Source organism: Lissotriton helveticus, chromosome 5_1 (genome assembly GCF_964261635.1).
Source record: "Lissotriton helveticus chromosome 5_1, aLisHel1.1, whole genome shotgun sequence".
Lineage (NCBI taxonomy): Eukaryota > Metazoa > Chordata > Amphibia > Caudata > Salamandridae > Lissotriton > Lissotriton helveticus.
In genome coordinates, this window is record NC_136065.1 from 563,087,369 (window position 1) to 563,105,382 (window position 18,014).

At 43.4% G+C, this 18,014-nt stretch overlaps 1 protein-coding gene across 1 annotated transcript in view; it reads right to left on the reverse strand.

Moving 5' to 3' along the window:
- Nucleotides 1-17,650, reverse strand: part of MINPP1 (multiple inositol-polyphosphate phosphatase 1) — a 212,291-nt gene extending 194,641 nt beyond the window's left edge. The window contains exon 1 of the mRNA XM_078642895.1: nt 16,919-17,650. Coding sequence (XP_078499021.1) covers nt 16,919-17,540 — 622 coding nt within the window. The 5' untranslated portion in view covers nt 17,541-17,650. The remainder of the gene's footprint in view (nt 1-16,918) is intronic.
- Nucleotides 17,651-18,014: the final 364 nt, after the last annotated feature.

Here is an 18,014-nt window from a genome sequence, read left to right on the forward strand (position 1 = left end):
GCTTCGCTAATAACGGATTTATTTTTGTTTGAATAAAGACAAGTCCATATGTCACATTCGGTGATATTTTGAATCTTTTTGTTATTAATTAAATAGTCGTGTATTTGCAGGTGTTTATACCTTGTGGCTTCCGGTATATCATATCTGTTTAAGCGTATTGAATTCTAAAAAGCCCTGTGTGCCGTACAAATCCGCCAATACCCTGATCCCTAGTGAGGCCCAATTATAAGTAATAGTATCCGTAAAAATGGCCGGAAGGCCTGGGTTACCCCACAGCGGCAATTTCGGGTGGAAGAAAGTTGTTTTACAAAATTTTAGTACATTACCCCAGATCCTAACAATATCTCTAGCAGTCTTAAATCTCACCCGCTTGTAATAGTTCGGGTCATTAGCTCTAAACAGAAAAAATTGTGAATCTTGTTTCAACATAAAAGAATGAAAAGAAAGAGCTCTGTCCCCATACAATAAGGAACGTAGACGTGTAAAAAACGCAGACCAGAAATACAGTTTGAAGTCTGGAAAGTTCAGCCCTCCCTTGTTTGTATTATTTTTCAACATTTTTAATGATTTTCTAGCCTTCTTGTAGCTCCATATAAAGCTACTCAGGATCCCATCTAGGTGCTGAAAAAATTTATTATTTAATGCTAGTGGGATAGATCGGAATAAATAAACAAATTTTGGCAAAACCTTCATCTTAATAAGATTAATTCTGCTAATCAAATTCAAGGGCAGTCTGTTCCATTTTTTCAGTAGAAGAGTGGTTTTTCTGGCAGATTGGGACTGGGACTCACAAATTCAGCGGGCCCATCGTCTGCCTGTTTCAAAGGAATAGAGAAAATCAGTTCCCACGCCCCTTTCTAATTTATTTTGGTAACTTTCTTTTACGCCAAGCGGTCTGGCAGAGAGCCCGCCCTAACTCTCCAATAGTTGTAGGAGAGCTCTCGTTTTTTGCACGATCTGACCTCAGTAGGGACACTATGGATAGGAGGTGGCAGCTCCGTAAATTGATGGATCCCATTAAGGCCTGTGGAGGGCAGGTGTTCCTCCAAGAACCTGCTCGTCTTAAGGTTACGAGGAACGGGCGGACCCACACTTTCAACGATGTTAATGAAGCAGAGGCCTATCTTTCTAGCATCTGCTCTAGCCAGAGCCAGAGCCAGAGCTAGACTTAAACAACTATTACTTACCCTAAGGGTGGCTAATAAGCTATATCAAGGGAGGTCAGGGAGCACAAACACACAAAGAAGGGGAAGGCAAAGGCGGACCAAAAAAAAAAAGGGGGAAAAAACAAGAAAAAGGAAGAGAAAGAATTTTATGTTACACTTCATTTACTATTTAGTATGCACAACGATGTTTGTTAAAAAAGGGGGGGGGGAGTTTTTCAGGGTATGTCACCACACGTGCTGCCTCACCAACGGCAGCTATCACTGGAGGGTGGTTCTTCCCCGGCTGGGGTGAGAGCCAGGGGGGTGGGAGGTGGGGGGGGACTCCCTCTCCGCAAGTTGGGAGCAAGAAGAGTTAGGGGGGGGGATCTATTAAAAAAATGTTTGCTAGCTGACAGGGGTAAACTCGGTGAAGATTTCGATAAAGACTTTAAATCACTGTTTATTGAATGGTTTATTGATTGTTTTAGATGCCCGAGAGACCAAAACTTATTGTTTGACTATCTGAAGAGGGGCCTAGTATTTCTACGAACATTTAAATGCATGTAATAAAATGCCTAGCCTGGAACGTAGCAGGTCTCAATAGTAAAAACAAAAGATCTCTGGTGTCTGAAGAGCTGAAACTTCACAATCCTCACTTTTGTTTATTATCAGAAACCCACATCATATGGAAAGATAGGAAATTATTAAGTCAAATGGGGTATGATACTTTGGTCTGTTCTACTTTTGAGAGACCTACAAGAGGCGTTGCTATCCTTAAAGATAAGCGATTCAGGGTTGAAGTAATGCAAACTGCTCACGATAAGGACGGTAGATGGGCTATCGCACAAATCAATTATGCAAACAACAAGTATGTTCTATGTGTGGTTTATGGCTCAAACCTAGATGAACCAATTTATTTTGACCAATTAAATATGAAGCTTTTGGACTGGGAGGGGGAAATCATTATAATGGGGGATTTTAATTGCATCATGGACTATAAAATCGATACAATTAAGTCGCATGTTCGTCATAGGATGCACAAGACCAGGATATCCATATTGGACCTATGTCAGACACATAATATCAAAGACGCTTGGAGATATCTGAATCCAAATATACCGGGGTATACATATTATTCAGCGCCTCACAAAATGTGCACCAGATTAGACATGGCTTTAGCCAGCGATAAGCTACTGCAGACTGGCTCCATGACTCTTTGCCCCCGAATAACCTCCGACCATAATGCTTTAATTTTGACATTTGACACACTAAGCATTAGGACACCTCCCAGACCATTCTCTTTCCCTAGACACCTAATCTCAGACTCAAGTTTTGTGTTTCAGCTTAAAGCCCATCTCAATGAATTTATAAGCTTTAATAAGAACTCAACTGGATGTTGTATGGTATGGGACTCCTGCAAGGCAAGCATCAGGGGTTTTACGCAGGCCTATGTGATCAGGCAAAATGCAGAACGAAAGCAACACAAGACCACATTATTAGCAAACATAAACGAACAAGAAGAACTACTGGCCACAGCTCTACAGCTTAACCCCCCAGCAATTATAGAAATTAATTTAAAACTTAGCGAACTGAAAAATGACATAAAATCTAACTTCATTCAAAAAAGTAGCGCAAGGATTCATTAATTCAAAATTGCGCAATATGGGGGGGGGGGGATAAAATAGGCAAAATTTTAGCCTATAAAGTTGCCGAAGATAGAGCAGACACTCTAATTTCTAATATTCGAGGGCAAGGGAACAAATTATATAATCAGCCGCAAGATATACTTGAGCAATTTGCTGACTTTTATAGAAACGTATATACTCCAGACAGCTCAGTAGATACAGACTTAGTCCAGGAATATGTTGATGAACATCCAGTGCGTACAGAGAATCTATTAGGCTTGGGCTTACTTTCTGACGACATATCATTGGCAGAACTACATCAGGCTATTAACTCCCTACCGTCTGGAAAAGCGGCAGGAGAGGATATGATACCCTTGGAACTTTATAAAACGTGTAGATTGGAATTAGAACAGCTACTACTCGAAGTCATGCAATCAATTGGGCTAAATGGAACGGCTCCCAAATCTTGGAACAGGACAAAAATAATCTTTTTTTTAAAGAAAGGCAAGCCCAAGGAGGAGAGAGGGTCATACCGACCCATCTCCCTGATAAATACTGATGCGAAAATATTCGCCAAAATTATGGCACTCAGATTAGCCCCAGTTATGCCCAAAATAGTCAACCCACAACAACACGGGTTTATCTCCGGGAGAGATACAACTATACATGTAAATATGGCTATTACGGCGTTCGATGTCGCGGAGACTGAGTCCACCCCACTCGGCATGATTTTATTAGACGCTGAAAAAGCTTTTGACCAAGTGGGGTGGGACTATCTCTGGAGTGTGCTGTCTAAAATGGGTTTTGGGGGAAACTTTTTGAAGGGTATAAATGCACTTTATGACAAACCAATTGCATGCATTAGTTATGGGGGCCTGACCTCATCAGAATTCCCCATCATGCGTGGGACTCGTCAAGGATGTCCCCTTTCACCCCTTTTATTTGCCCTCTCATTAGAACCATTTTTGTTAGCCCTCCACTCTCAAATATTGATTGTGCCCTTCAGCTCCGGCTCACAGGAGTTGAAAATGACAGCTTATGCGGATGACATCGCCGTATATACTACCGACATAGCTGATGCGCTGAAAGGAATATTTATAGAGGCTGAGAAATTTGGGAAGGTGTCAGGTTACAAGCTTAACCGACAGAAGACTCAAATTGTAGCCAACTACTCCCCAAATACGGCTATCCCCGAGATCTGTAAAGATGCAATCTACTTAGGGGTTAAATTAACGGCCAGACTACAAGATATTAATAACATAAATTATAATGACTTGATTAAAAAAAACACTCTTCTAGTGTGTGGCATGTCTTAATAGTGAAATACTGCCAATTTTGTTTTTCACCATTGCAAGGCTACCTGTTCCCACAGGATAGAATGGGGAGTTTGCTTATAACATCTAATAAACATAACTACCCCTGGGAACAAGACAGGAAAATAAAGTTTAGTATGCCTAAACTCCGAATGTTAACATTCATCTTTTAGTGAGGGTGATTTTTACATTTTTTGTTTGAAAATACCCCTTTTAGAAAGTAGGTATTTTCTTGCTTAGCCATCCAGTGCGCCTCTGCTAGGATGTGTTTTGACTGTCCGGCTTTGGAGTGACAGGGGCTGGGGATGTGCAGTGGCTAGAGAATGTGTGGATGAGTCGGGGCTGGGCTGAATAGACCTGGGCTGCATTCAGAATAGCAGGAGAAGTTTTCACTAGCACCAGAATAGGCCCGGTCGGCATTTAGAGTAGGGGGAGGAGATTCCTTTCACACTTTGATGGGCCTGGTCTGACAGAGAAAATGCTGTCTCCCCCTACTAAAAAAAGAATGAGGTACAAACAGAGAACTATTATGTTTCTGCATTGTAATAGCATTAGGGGTGGGTGCATTGTTTCATTCCGCCCGCAGAATTGGGCGAATTTGGCGACTGTGTTATTCTTGGACCGCAAAGCTCTGGCCAAATTCACCCAATCGCTGCATAACAGATTTTTTTCCTGCGAGGCTCCAAAATGAAAGCGAGATTTAGCGCCCCCTAGTCCCATTTTCTAACATGGGTGGTCACGGGCATCACGAGCGGTCAGAAGGCTGCTTCTCGAGTAGATCAACTCGAATGGTTGTGCGCTCTGCTCGCGCTACCGACACCAAATTGCAGCGCATCGTGCATATTTCCCAACTCTTCCAGGACTCCGCTGAATCTCACTTTTTAAGTTACTTCCCGAATTACGGGGAATGAAACTCCGCAAGTTCCGCTCAACTCTAATTAGAATTATATGGGAAATGCGTAAACTGTTTTTGAATATTTTTCTTTTGCTTAAGGCGGAGAGTAGAATGCTCACAGATCAGATAAGTGGTGTTCAAGTCCGGGAACAAGTAAAATAGTTTGATAATCACTTCAAGTAAATGGGTTGTGCACCGCTCCTGGATAGTTTTGTGCTGCTTAAACTGTGCTCTGGGGTATCAACTACCTCCAAGGTGTATTAGATACTCTACTGGTCGCACACCTGTTCAATCACAGGTGTGTCACCCTAGGCACAAGTGTTGAATGCTGGATCCCAGCTTTGATAAACAATATCGTTCATACTGTAGTTTGGTTCATTGGTAATGTTTAATTCTTTTTTTCACCAATTCATTCACATTGAATTCCATTCAATTCATGTAAGGCGTAAACATAAGTAATTCCAATGCATTTCGGTGCTACTGTGCACCTTCATCAGGGAACGCCTGAAAATTAAACACATAACATTATTTGAAACATTCATCTCTATCTCAAGAATTCATGAAAAATTATATTAAGCCATCATATACACTTTCAGTCTCAAGTTGTGAAATTAAATAGCGCTATTTGTACTCCTGTGGTTGCACGGCATTTCTTCGTGTGTGACACTCGTAAATGATTTTGCCTCCCTGTTCTGGCCGTTACCCCGTCTAACATTACGCGCTTGCCGCTGCCCGCCTGGGCGTTTATACGTTACACTGCTCTTACTATCTGCCGTTAAGGGCTATGCCCCGAGTTCGTCTCTCACCTTAATGAAAACAGGATTATTCCCCGTTACGCGAAGCTCCTCCGCTCCGTGTAGCTGCTACGCTGTTTGTTCAAACACGATTCTAGCGCATGCGCACCTTAAAGAAGTTCAGGGTTTTTTTAATCATCAGTGAGAAAGTGAGAAAGTACCTCACACAGGACAGCCCCAGGAGCCCATATATGTATATATGTATATGGTACCAAAAATACATAAAGACTTGCTTAAACCACCCTGTCGTCCAATAGTCTCCACAAAAATGAGCATTCACGAACCGATAGGAAAGTACATTGATAAACATTTACAGCCTTTGGTAACTAAAAGTTTGTCATACATAAAAGACACAACAGACTTTTTGATAAAATTACAACAAGTGGCGATATATGATGAGAGCATAATGGCAACAGTTGATGTAAAATCCTTGTATACTTCGATTCCACACCGAGAAGGCTTGGAAGCCATAGAAAATGCTTTGCTCCAGAGCACATATCCTCATGAGTTACAAGTGTTCTTAATGGAACTAATGCAGTTTACACTGTATAATAGCTACTTCTCCTATAAAGATAAGTGGTTCAGCCAATTGAATGGTACATCGATGGGGAATTGCGCCGCACCGGCGTATGCCAACTTATTCATGACGTCATTTGAAGACCAACATATCTACCATGATGACGAATGGGCTACTAACCTCCTCATGTTTGTGAGGTTCATTGATGATATTTTTTTGATATGGAAAGGATCGGAAGAGTCATTAAAACAAAAGCTAGAAGCTTTGGATACCAAAAATGATAGAATTGGTTTCACTTGGATCTTAAGCAAGAAAGTCATACAATTTCTGGATGTAGAGATTTCTAAAACGGGCACAACCCTCACAACCAATATACACCGTAAACCAACAGACAGAAATAACTTACTGCAATATCAGAGTCACCATCCTCAATCATTGAAAACACATTTACCATACTCTCAGTTTGTTAGAGTAAAAAGGCTGGTCTCGGAAGAGGATACAGGTCAACGACAGCTAGACATCATGGCTAAAAGATTTGAAGCTCGAGGTTATCCACAAAATATAATCAAAGAATCAAGGGGAAGAACTGAAGCAAAAACGAGAGCAGAGTTGTTAACAGTGACACCAAAAATCAAAGAACAAAGAATCACATGTGTCAGTAAATATTCCAACGTAAGCGCAAACTTCAAAAGAATCGTTCGAAAAAATTGGCAAATGGTTCAACTTGAACCAGATTTCAAGGGAATATTTCAACAAGAACCACTGTTCGCATTTACCAGAGGTAAAAACATAGGAGAACTACTAAAAACCCCCAGAGAGAAGTCAAGCAAACAAACATTCAGAGGCACAGTACCATGTCTAAATTGTGGAAATTGTCACAACATAATGAAGGGTGCCAGCATCACTCACCCGATGAAAGGTTATAAAATTCCGTTAAAACTCAATGCCACATGTGATAAAACCAACATAATATATTTACTGAAATGCCCATGCGGACAGGGATATGTGGGTCATACTGAGCGGAAACTTAAGACAGGCTTGAATGAACATAAAAGTAAAATAAGAACAGGACAATTGAAATCCACAGTCGCCGTACATTTTATGGATAAAAGACACAACATCAGCCAATTGAGGGCTTGCGTATAGGAAATCGTACCAAAAAAAGACGGACCCTTGAACAAGAAAATCCTCTTACAGAGGGAAAATTATTGGATCTATCATTTGAGCAGCTTGAAGCCCAACGGGCTCAACGAAAGAATGGAATTTACGTGTTACTTATAATATGCGATCACTTGTGTAATACTAACTGAATATGCGTAGTAACATGTTTTATACAGTACATGCAATAGCACTAGATTTAATTAAGTGGACAGCGTAGGACCCGTGGAATTGAGCGCGATAAGCGAATGTTTAGTATTCGAGGACAATACCTCGCAATAGATAAAGTTACATAAGAGTAGCGTTTTTAAAAAAAACTGAACTTCTTTAAGGTGCGCATGCGCTAGAATCGTGTTTGAACAAACAGCGTAGCAGCTACACGGAGCGGAGGAGCTTCGCGTAACGGGGAATAATCCTGTTTTCATTAAGGTGAGAGACGAACTCGGGGCATAGCCCTTAACGGCAGATAGTAAGAGCAGTGTAACGTATAAACGCCCAGGCGGGCAGCGGCAAGCGCGTAATGTTAGACGGGGTAACGGCCAGAACAGGGAGGCAAAATCATTTACGAGTGTCACACACGAAGAAATGCCGTGCAACCACAGGAGCACAAATAGCGCTATTTAATTTCACAACTTGAGACTGAAAGTGTATATGATGGCTTAATATGATTTTTCATGAATTTTTGAGATAGAGATGAATGTTTCAAAAAATGTTATGTGTTTAATTTTCAGGCGTTCCCCGATGAAGGTGCACAGTAGCACCGAAATGCATTGGAATTACTTATGTTTACGCCTTACATGAATTGAATGGAATTCAATGTGAATGAATTGGTGAAAACAAGAATTAAACATTACCAATGAACCAAACTACAGTATGAACGATATTGTTTATCAAAGCTGGGATCCAGCATTCAACACTTGTGCCTAGGGTGACACACCTGTGATTGAACGGGTGTGCGACCAGTATAACAAGTAAAATAGAGCATTCTCAGATAAGAATAAATTGTGGTCAAGTTATTTAATGATTCATGAACCTAGCCCTTGACCACTTACTGACTAAAGTGTAGCAACTTCACTGGCATTGGATCCCAACCAAGCTACATAAAACAGGCATATCCCAGTCAACAAAATGATGGACATATGGTCAACAGGGCAGTGACTTTAAGCACATCCAGTGGTCCTGTTTGAATATTGCATCATACTGGGAACAGATATGGAGGAAATTACACCACGTAGGTACTTGTGTCATACGTCCAGCCGTAAAACTATAACTGCTGCATGATATGGATGACATTGTGCAAATAAATTCCCAAAGCAAGAGATGGCTGGACTCCTCACTAGCGTTGGCTAAATTATGCGTATTGCAAGAATGAAAATCTCCTGCACCACCAACTAAACTGGAGTGGTCAGAAACAGTACCAATCCTGGCCACCTTTGAGAAATTGATTTATAAAATTAATGGGCAACTAGTTAAATAAGAAAACATATACCATTGTAGCCCATGACCAATCTGTTTTATGCCTTGCAGGTCTACCAGACATAATCTCAGACACCTCTTCCGATGTTTAGCCTGAGAAGACCACCTACAGGTGCCGGCGGTCGACTTGGCACCAGACGCGGCCAATGCATTTGACTCGCGGGAGTGGCCCTACCTTATGGTGTTCCTGGAGAGATTAGGATTTGCCTCCCCTTTTCGAGCCAGGGTTCAGCTATTATACACTGGCTCTACGGCGCGTGTTAAGGTCAACAATACCATTTCTGCAAGCTAATCATTGGACGGGGACAAGGCAGGGCTGTCCGCTATCCCCACTACTCCTTGCAATCACCATGGAACCAGTAGCGAGTTGGATCTGCAGAGATGCCCTGGTGCGCAGCCTGCGCTGGGAATGTGGAAATAGGTTTATTATCTTTTCCAAATCTTCCACTTACATATAAAAGAAAACCAGCTGTCGGAGGCTATGAAGATACAAAATACTATTTATTTTGCTTGAGCAGGTACACCTCTTCACAGCACTAAAATGGCCATGAATAGTGAACTACACACAAAGGCTTCACAAGTTACTAATACATTTACTCCAGACTGAGTGCATGTAGCACTACTCCAAAGGTTAATCATAGGAGCGCCTGGGGTTTTCAAGCAAATGCTGACAAACCTATTACTCTTTATGCAGGAACAAGGCATGTCATAGATCACGAGGAAGATTTCTAGGTAAATAATTCATAGCCACACAAACACGAACATGGCAACTGTCAGCAAGAGTAAATGGGTGAAACGTTGAAGATTGTTCCAACAAATCAAAATGTCGGTTTAAAGGACAAAATGACAGAACTGATGTCAATTTTAAAATACAGTTTTCCACAGGAACACAACTGGGAGGACGCTGTCTCGCTATATGCGGAAGATGTCTTACTATATTTAGCCGAGCCAGTGAAATCAATTGAGAGGATTTTGGAGATTTGTAATGTCTCTGGGTCTTGGGGCTCCGCAAAAACTGGGTCAAATCTTGTCTCTACCCCTTGCAGGATGGCGGCCCAGTGATACTTGGAGTTATTCGGTCCCAGTGGAGGAGTGGGGATTTAAATACCTAGGCATTAGTATCACCAGACATCGCCAGATATATCTCACAGTCATAACCTGGGCAGGCTGTTGGGAGAATACGGGAAAGACGTGTGTATATTGCAACTATTGCTGTTGGGGCTTGCAGCACCTTACAAGATGATCTTTTTCACTCAATTCTTATACTCCCTCCAAAATTTCTTGTTCGAGGTCTTGGACGGCTTCTTTATGGTTTAAATTTCTTTATTGGGTTTTCAAACATACACAAACAAGGCATATTTATATTAGCGTTTCCCCCGAAACCCTTCCTCCCTCCACCTCCTCCACCCTCGACCTGGTGACCGAAAGAATAAAGACGGCTTCTTTAAACTGGCAGTGGCCACAACAAGATTACTGCTGTGGGATTGCAGGGCTCCAAGGATATCGCTGTCTGCCTTGATCGGAAAGGTGTTCGACAGGGGTTTCACTCTCTGGACCTTTGTTTATACTATCAGGCAGCACAGATGGTGCTGGCTAACGACTGGTCATTCGGTGAGCAGAGGCAACCCTCACTGGCAGCAGACAGGAGAGCTATTGGGCCGGGGAGCTATGTAAAACAAATATATGGAGGGTGGGAGCAGTTGAAATCTTTGGGTCTGTTTTTTTTAATTTGCCTTAAAACACAATAAAATATTACACACAAAAAAAAAGAATTATTTGAAGACATGTGGAACCCCTTCAATGAGAGCCTAACATAAGTCATTTGCTTCCAGAAGGCAACTCACCCTACAGGCAGCCCGTCTCACCAAACTTTCCATAAGCTTAGCAACAATTTTCAGATTCTGTACACCCGCACAGCACTCAACCAAAACTCTAGAAACTGACCCGGACCATATCGTCATTGGGGAACAAAATACGCAAGGTATCCTAATTTGTCCCACTAAACAAAAATTTCCTTGAAAATGTTACTGTTATTGTTCACCCCTACAAGCTCTCAAGAGACAATGCTCAAGCCTAGTTTCTCAAAAGAATAATAGATGATGAAGCGTGAACTGCAGTAAGAATCTGTTTATAATATGTGGTGTAATACTCTAGAAGGCTATAGACTGTATTTGAGCAGGATGACCACAGAAGAATATTTTTTTTTACCAAGTGACCATTTGCAAGTGAAGTGAACGAATGCACTCATTGGTTTAAAGTTTTGACACTGTGAGAGAAATAGACAGAGCAGTGTCAGGGAAATTTCACTGTGACCGCCTTCACTTAATTAATATGAGCAAATTATCTGTAACGAACCCAACAGAGCTTGCTACCGTTAGTTCTCTTCTGTGGGGCACGCATGGTTTCACCACAAATCCCACACATCCTCATGATCCCATCATCAGAACCCTGTTTAAAGGCATCCCATAAAGAAGCGCACAAAAAAGGTATTTCCTTTGTGTGTTTCTGACAACTAAATTCCAAATACACGAGTGGAGCTCGAGATAACCTGGCTAAGTGCTACTTCCAATCTGCACAACTGTGACGTTGAAGCATTAAGTAGGGCACACTGACAGGTCAGCGCGGGTGGTGTAGATTCCACAGGCAGGAGACGCCTTACCATATGGTTATTTCATGTGGAAAGAATGTGCTGGCGTTTCAAGGTGCAGGTCAGATCATATTCAAGACTACAAAGGTTTTAGAAGACAGGTTTGTCTTCTGAATGGGGTCCACAATAAGGCACCTAGCACTCAAAGTGTCACCCTAAAGTGAGGACTCGCATATATATTAAACCAGATTTCAGTTAGTACCTTGCTCAGCTAAGATGTTTCACAAAATCAAGGGGATGTGGCCAGTAGTGTGTAGCTCACGCTACATATTATGCGGGCGGACCTCTGCGTCTGTGTAAAAGAGGAAAGTTTCAGTGGCTCGCCCCTAAGCGTGTGGAAAGGGGGTAGAAAGAAGGTTTTTTTTTGTAGTGATAGCTTACCCTCAAAACCTGTGGGGAAAGGTAGTGAAGTTAGGATTAATGTGCTATGTAACAAGTCTAGATGGCCAGTAAGTAAAATCTGTAGCAAAACCATATAATCTTGAGTAAGGACTAGAATATGTGATAGGGACAAGGGTATTTGTGAGTATATGTTCTCCTATAGACACAAGGAACGCAATACAGAGGGATCCTTAAATGTGGTGTAATATTGTGCACCTTGAAAAGAGATACAGGATGTGTTCACAAGGATCTACGTATAGCAGCAGCAGCGGAGTCCATGTGTACTTTTTTTGCCCTTCTCAGGGAGGATAGGGATGGCATGGATGCAAAAGTGAAGAAACATTTTAGAGTACACTGCTGATGTTCTCATTCTACATACGAGGCCATTTTTAAAGGCCTGAGGTTTTTACAACTTTAACTTTTTAAACATGCAGGTGATCGTGCGATCTAAAGAGGAACAGAATTGGTGATAAAATTGCAAATCTAGAGTATTGCCACAGGATGAACAAGCACACCAGGGCCTGAGCTGGTGAGTTTTAGAAACATGTCTGGTCTAACAGGTTCAAAAAGTACAACTGATCGATGGAATGTTGAATAATGTCAAACATTCATCCCCCAGTACAGATGTCAGGGTTTAAACCCATTGTTTGTTTGCTCACCCTGCGATTCCAGTTCGGACCCAGCCATATGTAAATCAGTCCCGTCTCCCCATGGCAACAGTCCAGCCCGAACTGCCAGGCCAGGGCCTCCCCGGACCAGAAACAAACATTCTGGCACCGATTTCTGGGTATCAGTCCTCATGAGCCAGACTAGCTTGAATCCAGTGGCGTAGCGAGCATGGGATCCACGTCTTTCCATACCCTTCTCACTAAGGGCGACTTCTAGCAACACAAAAAGATGAGACGGAATGCTGAATATGGTCAAACATTCACAACCAGGGAGCAGAGTCAAGACTGATTTGCATATGGCTGAATCCAAACTGGAATGACATGGTGAGCAAAAACAACAATGGATTCAAACTAGATCTTTGTGACGGGGGTGAATGTTTGCATTGTTAAGCATTCAGTCCATCATTTGTTCTTTTTGCCATTGATCTAACAGGTTGCAACCTTTTGCGATACTTGTATCCCAGTTTAGGCCTTTCACAGTTTAAGATTTTATTAGGTGTGAAGGCATCATATACACACAGAGGCTAAGCTTATAAGAGCGAGAGTTAAGGGAGTCAAACGTTAAATGTGTTTCAAGACTCCATAACCACACAAAAGCCGGCTAATCCATGGGTTACAACAACACAGATACATTTTGATATCCAACAACAACACAGTACACAAAGTATGATTAGTCATTGCAAGAATAACACATAGTAAGAGGTCAAAGTGAGGCGATGCTTGTGGTATGTATGGCAAGGAGTGTTTCGGGTGTGTCTGCACTGTTTATTTATATCAACATTACAGTGAATGAGGATGAGGTAAAATAATTAGAATGGGGACAACTGAAAATGTGCCAGAGTTGCTGGAATAAACCTTGATGACAGCGAGCAATCCAATATGAAGGGTGAAAGACGGGAGATGTTCCCCGTCTAAGCTACCAGGGAGTCTTTGAATGTCAGGAGCTCGTGCAATAGACCATCCCATGAGGTGGCTATTGGGGTCTTACACAGCCCCCAGACTTCTTCCCTCCTCAGTGCCACTGCTTCAGCCTTGTCCCACTTAATCATAGCTGCGCATCAGTGGTGTATGGTCGGGAGGGTGTGGGCCTTCCAATTCATCGTTCTGGAATGCCGTGCTATGAGGAGGGCCAAGACGAGAAATCTGTTAGTTTCCATATGTGCTTTTTTCCCTTTTGAATGCACCCAACTGCACCCTTCATGGTTGGAGACCCCTTGTGGCCTATTAGCGTTCAGCGCGCGACACCGGGTGGAGAGTGGAGAAGACCCAAACAATTTTATTTATGCAAGCTTGCAGGGGGGAGGTAAACCCTGTGAAAAATTTTGATGTATAAACTGGAATTTGGCATTCTCTTCAGATAATGAAAGGCCTTTTCCCATTCTTTGGGTGTGAAATCACGGCCTATATCCCTTTACCAGCATTGACGCATCACATGTATAAGGTATTGCGTGGTGTAGGCTAATGCCCAGCCAACTAGGTAATGAGCCTGCACCCAACTTGGGTAGTCCCAGCCACTTCTTTTGTAGGTCGCGCCTGGGCCAGCGCATGCGCTGCCCTGCGAGACATTTAGTGAGGGGGTTTTCAAAGTGCTACCAGAGGCTTTTGCTGGCCTCAAGCTTGCATGCACACGAGCAGCCGCAATGTGGGTTTGTGTTATGGCTCATTATGCCTTGCGTGCCGCTCTCCGCCTTGCTTGCGCTTCAATTCCCTCCTCCACCACAGATCCTGTTACCACTTGCGTGTTTTTTTTTATTGCGGTTTAGCGCGTGCGCGCACACACAACTGTCTTCCTCATTAAGCAGAACACTTTTGCTTTCCCGTGTCACTTTTAGGGCCACGGCAACCCGCCCCCCCCTCATTAAGCAGAACAATTTCACTTTCGCTGCCGCCTCACTTTCAGGGCCGCGCAGCCAATGCTTGTTGTGAATGTGAGGCTTACTGCTGCATCAGAGTTTATCAGTAAAACGTTTTCTCTTTCTATGGAATCTCAAGCAATGAGACTATATTATTTCGGGATTATGTCACGTGACCACGCAACACCTCCCTGTCACATGATGGCATCAGCTGACTGCTCTGCTGGTTGTCTGTCATTCAGGTAGGCTCGTAGTGGCTGCGGTCCGTGGTCTACATTGTGGAAGGTGAACCAGAGATGGGGTCAGGCGCACGCTTCAGGGCACTAGGTAAGTAAGGGAGTCTGCACTTTTGAGGTGCTTGAAGTTTAGACCTTGCCGGCTTAGAGTTTAGGAGGGAGGATGGGCTGCCCAGACACTGCAGTATTGCTGTAGATTTGTAGACACTTTTCATCTTCTATTTTTATGTTAAAACTGTTTGTTAAAGCCAACAATATTGATGTAACATAATATAAACCACGATGGACATTGTACTTCTCGACCGGGCGTTTGTCCACGCATATAATAGAGAGACCAGTATTCATTTCTTACCAAGCTGTAGATTTGTAGACACTTTTCATATTCTATTTTTATGTTAAAACTGTTTGTTAAAGCCACCAATATTGATGTAACCTAATATAAACCACGATGGACATTGTACTTCTCGACCGGGCGTTTGTCCACGCATATAATAGAGAGACCAGTATTCATTTCTTACCAAGCAGTGGCCAAGAAACTAGAACTGTTATGCCAGCCTGGTTCTCGCTCTTAAAATACTTTGTGCATCGCCCACCATTGTGCTGCGGACCCTAATCCGAAGTGGCGCCCTCCCTTAATCCCTCTTCCGACTGTCAAGGTAGATTTTTGCTGATAGCTCTCATGGGTTATTAAGTTTTCGGATGTGTTGTGATTGTAGAATGTCGTAATAACTGCTACAACTACACCTAGTCTGATTGATCATTATAGGATGCCAATTCTCATGCAGGTATCTTTTTATTTGTATTCTGATAGATGTGTTTTTGCTGACCTAGTCATACATCAAGTACTACGCGTACCATAATGTAAAGAACACTGGCACTTGGCCTCGGGCTCTTCAGGTTTATGATTAAAATGTATATATTTTAAGGGACTTGTTTATATGATTAAACTGTATAGGACGAGATTCACTTAAGTGCTATGAATGAGGCATTAGCAGCGTAATAACGTGTGCTACACAAATACGAGTGAGGTAACATTAGACTACCCCTGTCTTTATGCTTGTGTTGGAAGTTTTTAGGTGTTGTGTGATATATATATATATATTATTATTATTTTTTTACGCCATATCTGAAGCTTTTCCAGTTCAGAGCTAACAATCCAGGGCATTTCTGGACGAAGGAGGCTGTTTTTTACACTGTGTCCAATTCTACGCCAATCATAGAACGCAGTTGTTTGGCTACGACCTAGCACCTACTCAGAAAGATATTATTTGCTTGTATGATGGAGGACCTAGTGTAAAATATTACTCTTGCAGCTAGAGGAACCATACATTACTCTGATGTGTCTGATGCCAACGATGGAGGGTGAACCCCAGGCTCCAGAAAGTGGGATAGAGTTAGTTTCCCCTATAATTGAAAGAGAGTTCCGAAGTTTCCAAGGGAATAATCTGGCATTGTGGATTGTTTTAAATATATGCTTTGTCTGAAGATTTTAAAACAGATGGTACTAACAGTATTAAACATTCTGTCTCCTGTTATAAGGGAGCCTTCAACATTGAACTCTCCCCTGTCTGGCCCACAACAGAGAGAACTTTAGTGTAATGCTACTTTTGTGAGACATGTCTTAATTGTAAGCACAAATTGCATTTCTGTTAGCCAAAGTGAACTATGTCTTAGCTACTGTACAGCATGATTAACAGTATACCACTGCTATGGATGCAGGACATTTCATATGTTGTTGACTATTACTCCTATCTGTAGTGAAGAGCCTAGTGATTCGCAGATAAGAATTATACATTAGGGCCACCTAGCAGTTTCATACAAAGAGTCCTCAGTCTTTCTTCTTAAAGCATTGTGCTGTACCACGAAATGATGGCCCAGTTTACCCTAATGAGCCCCCCACTAGAACAAGCATTAGCATAGCCAATAGGTCTCGCCTTTGGGACCTTAGAAGTGTTTAGCCATACAAGGATATTGTGCTGCATAACTAAATGCTTATAAGGTCCCAAAAACGAGACCTATTGGCTATGCAATGCTTGTTTTGAACTTGTGCCCGGACTTTAGCGGTCAGTGCTAGTGCTTAGCAAACACTCAAAGTGTAACTCTTCTTTTTCCAGAGTAGCCTATCCAAAAGAGCCGTAGATGTACTCGAATAGAAATCGAGCAGCTGCAGAAACAGATTTACAGTAGAACACATCACGTGATCAGTGTACCTTGCAGATCCCCCTCCGAGGCCCCCTGTTGGCCCTGGAACTTGAGTGACAAGCCCCGGATGAAGGCCTTGGCGCTGTCCACACACCGGTGCTTGGAGCTGGTGATGAACTGCATCTGGCGGTGCCGGAATCGGTCCTTAGTGAGGAGGGCGGGAAAGGATGCCGAGAGCCTGGTGGCCAGGAGCTCCATGTCCTGCTGCCCCTTCCTCACCAGCTGCCCGTCCATCCAGTCGTCGTACCACATATGCCAATCCCGCAGGTCCCGCACCAGGGCGGACTGGGAGCCGCCTCCGGTCCCGATCAGCCGGTGCACCTTTTTCATCTTCTGGATCTGCTTGCGGGTGGGGTAGCGCGTGCCGTGGCGGATGACGCCCACCATCTGGAGCGGGGTGCAACCGGCGGGCAGCGCCTCGTCGTGGGTCTGTGTCCACAACGGGTCAGCCTGCAGCTCCGGGTTGACGTCCTCATAGCGGGTCTTGGTCCCGAAGTAGGGCGAGAGTTGAGAGGCCTCGCCGGTGGAAGCCGCGCAGCCCCCGGGAGAGCAGAAGCGGGCCACCGAGAGCAGGAGCAGCAGCGCGGGGCTGGGGGCGCGCCGGCTCCATCCGCACAGGGCGGCCTGCATGCTGTCACCGGCCGGGGAAGGGACTCAGCACTGAACCCAGCACTGCCACTGGGACAAGTCCCAAGACTTAAGAGTAGGCGCGTGCACTCCACCGAGGAACCACCCCTCGCGTCATCTGCTAAGGAGCCCCGCCCCACCTCCTGTCATTGGCCCACAGGCCGTGGACACCATTCCAGAAATGCACCACCATTTTTATGCATATTTACATTACACATTCAGGCACGGGGACAGTAAGTGATTTGCCCAGAATCACAGGATGTGGACGCGAGCCCGAGGCTCGAACTCTGGTCACCAGCACCAAAGCCGACAGTCTAGCCCACGGACCACATCCAACTTATTACCAAAGCCGACAGTCTAGCCCACGGACCACATCCAATTTATTAAATTACGAAGGAACTGCTCCCATCCTGCTGAACATGAACTTGTTTTGTCCCTTTAATAAACGAGGCTGAGTTTTGATTACTACGCTTAGCT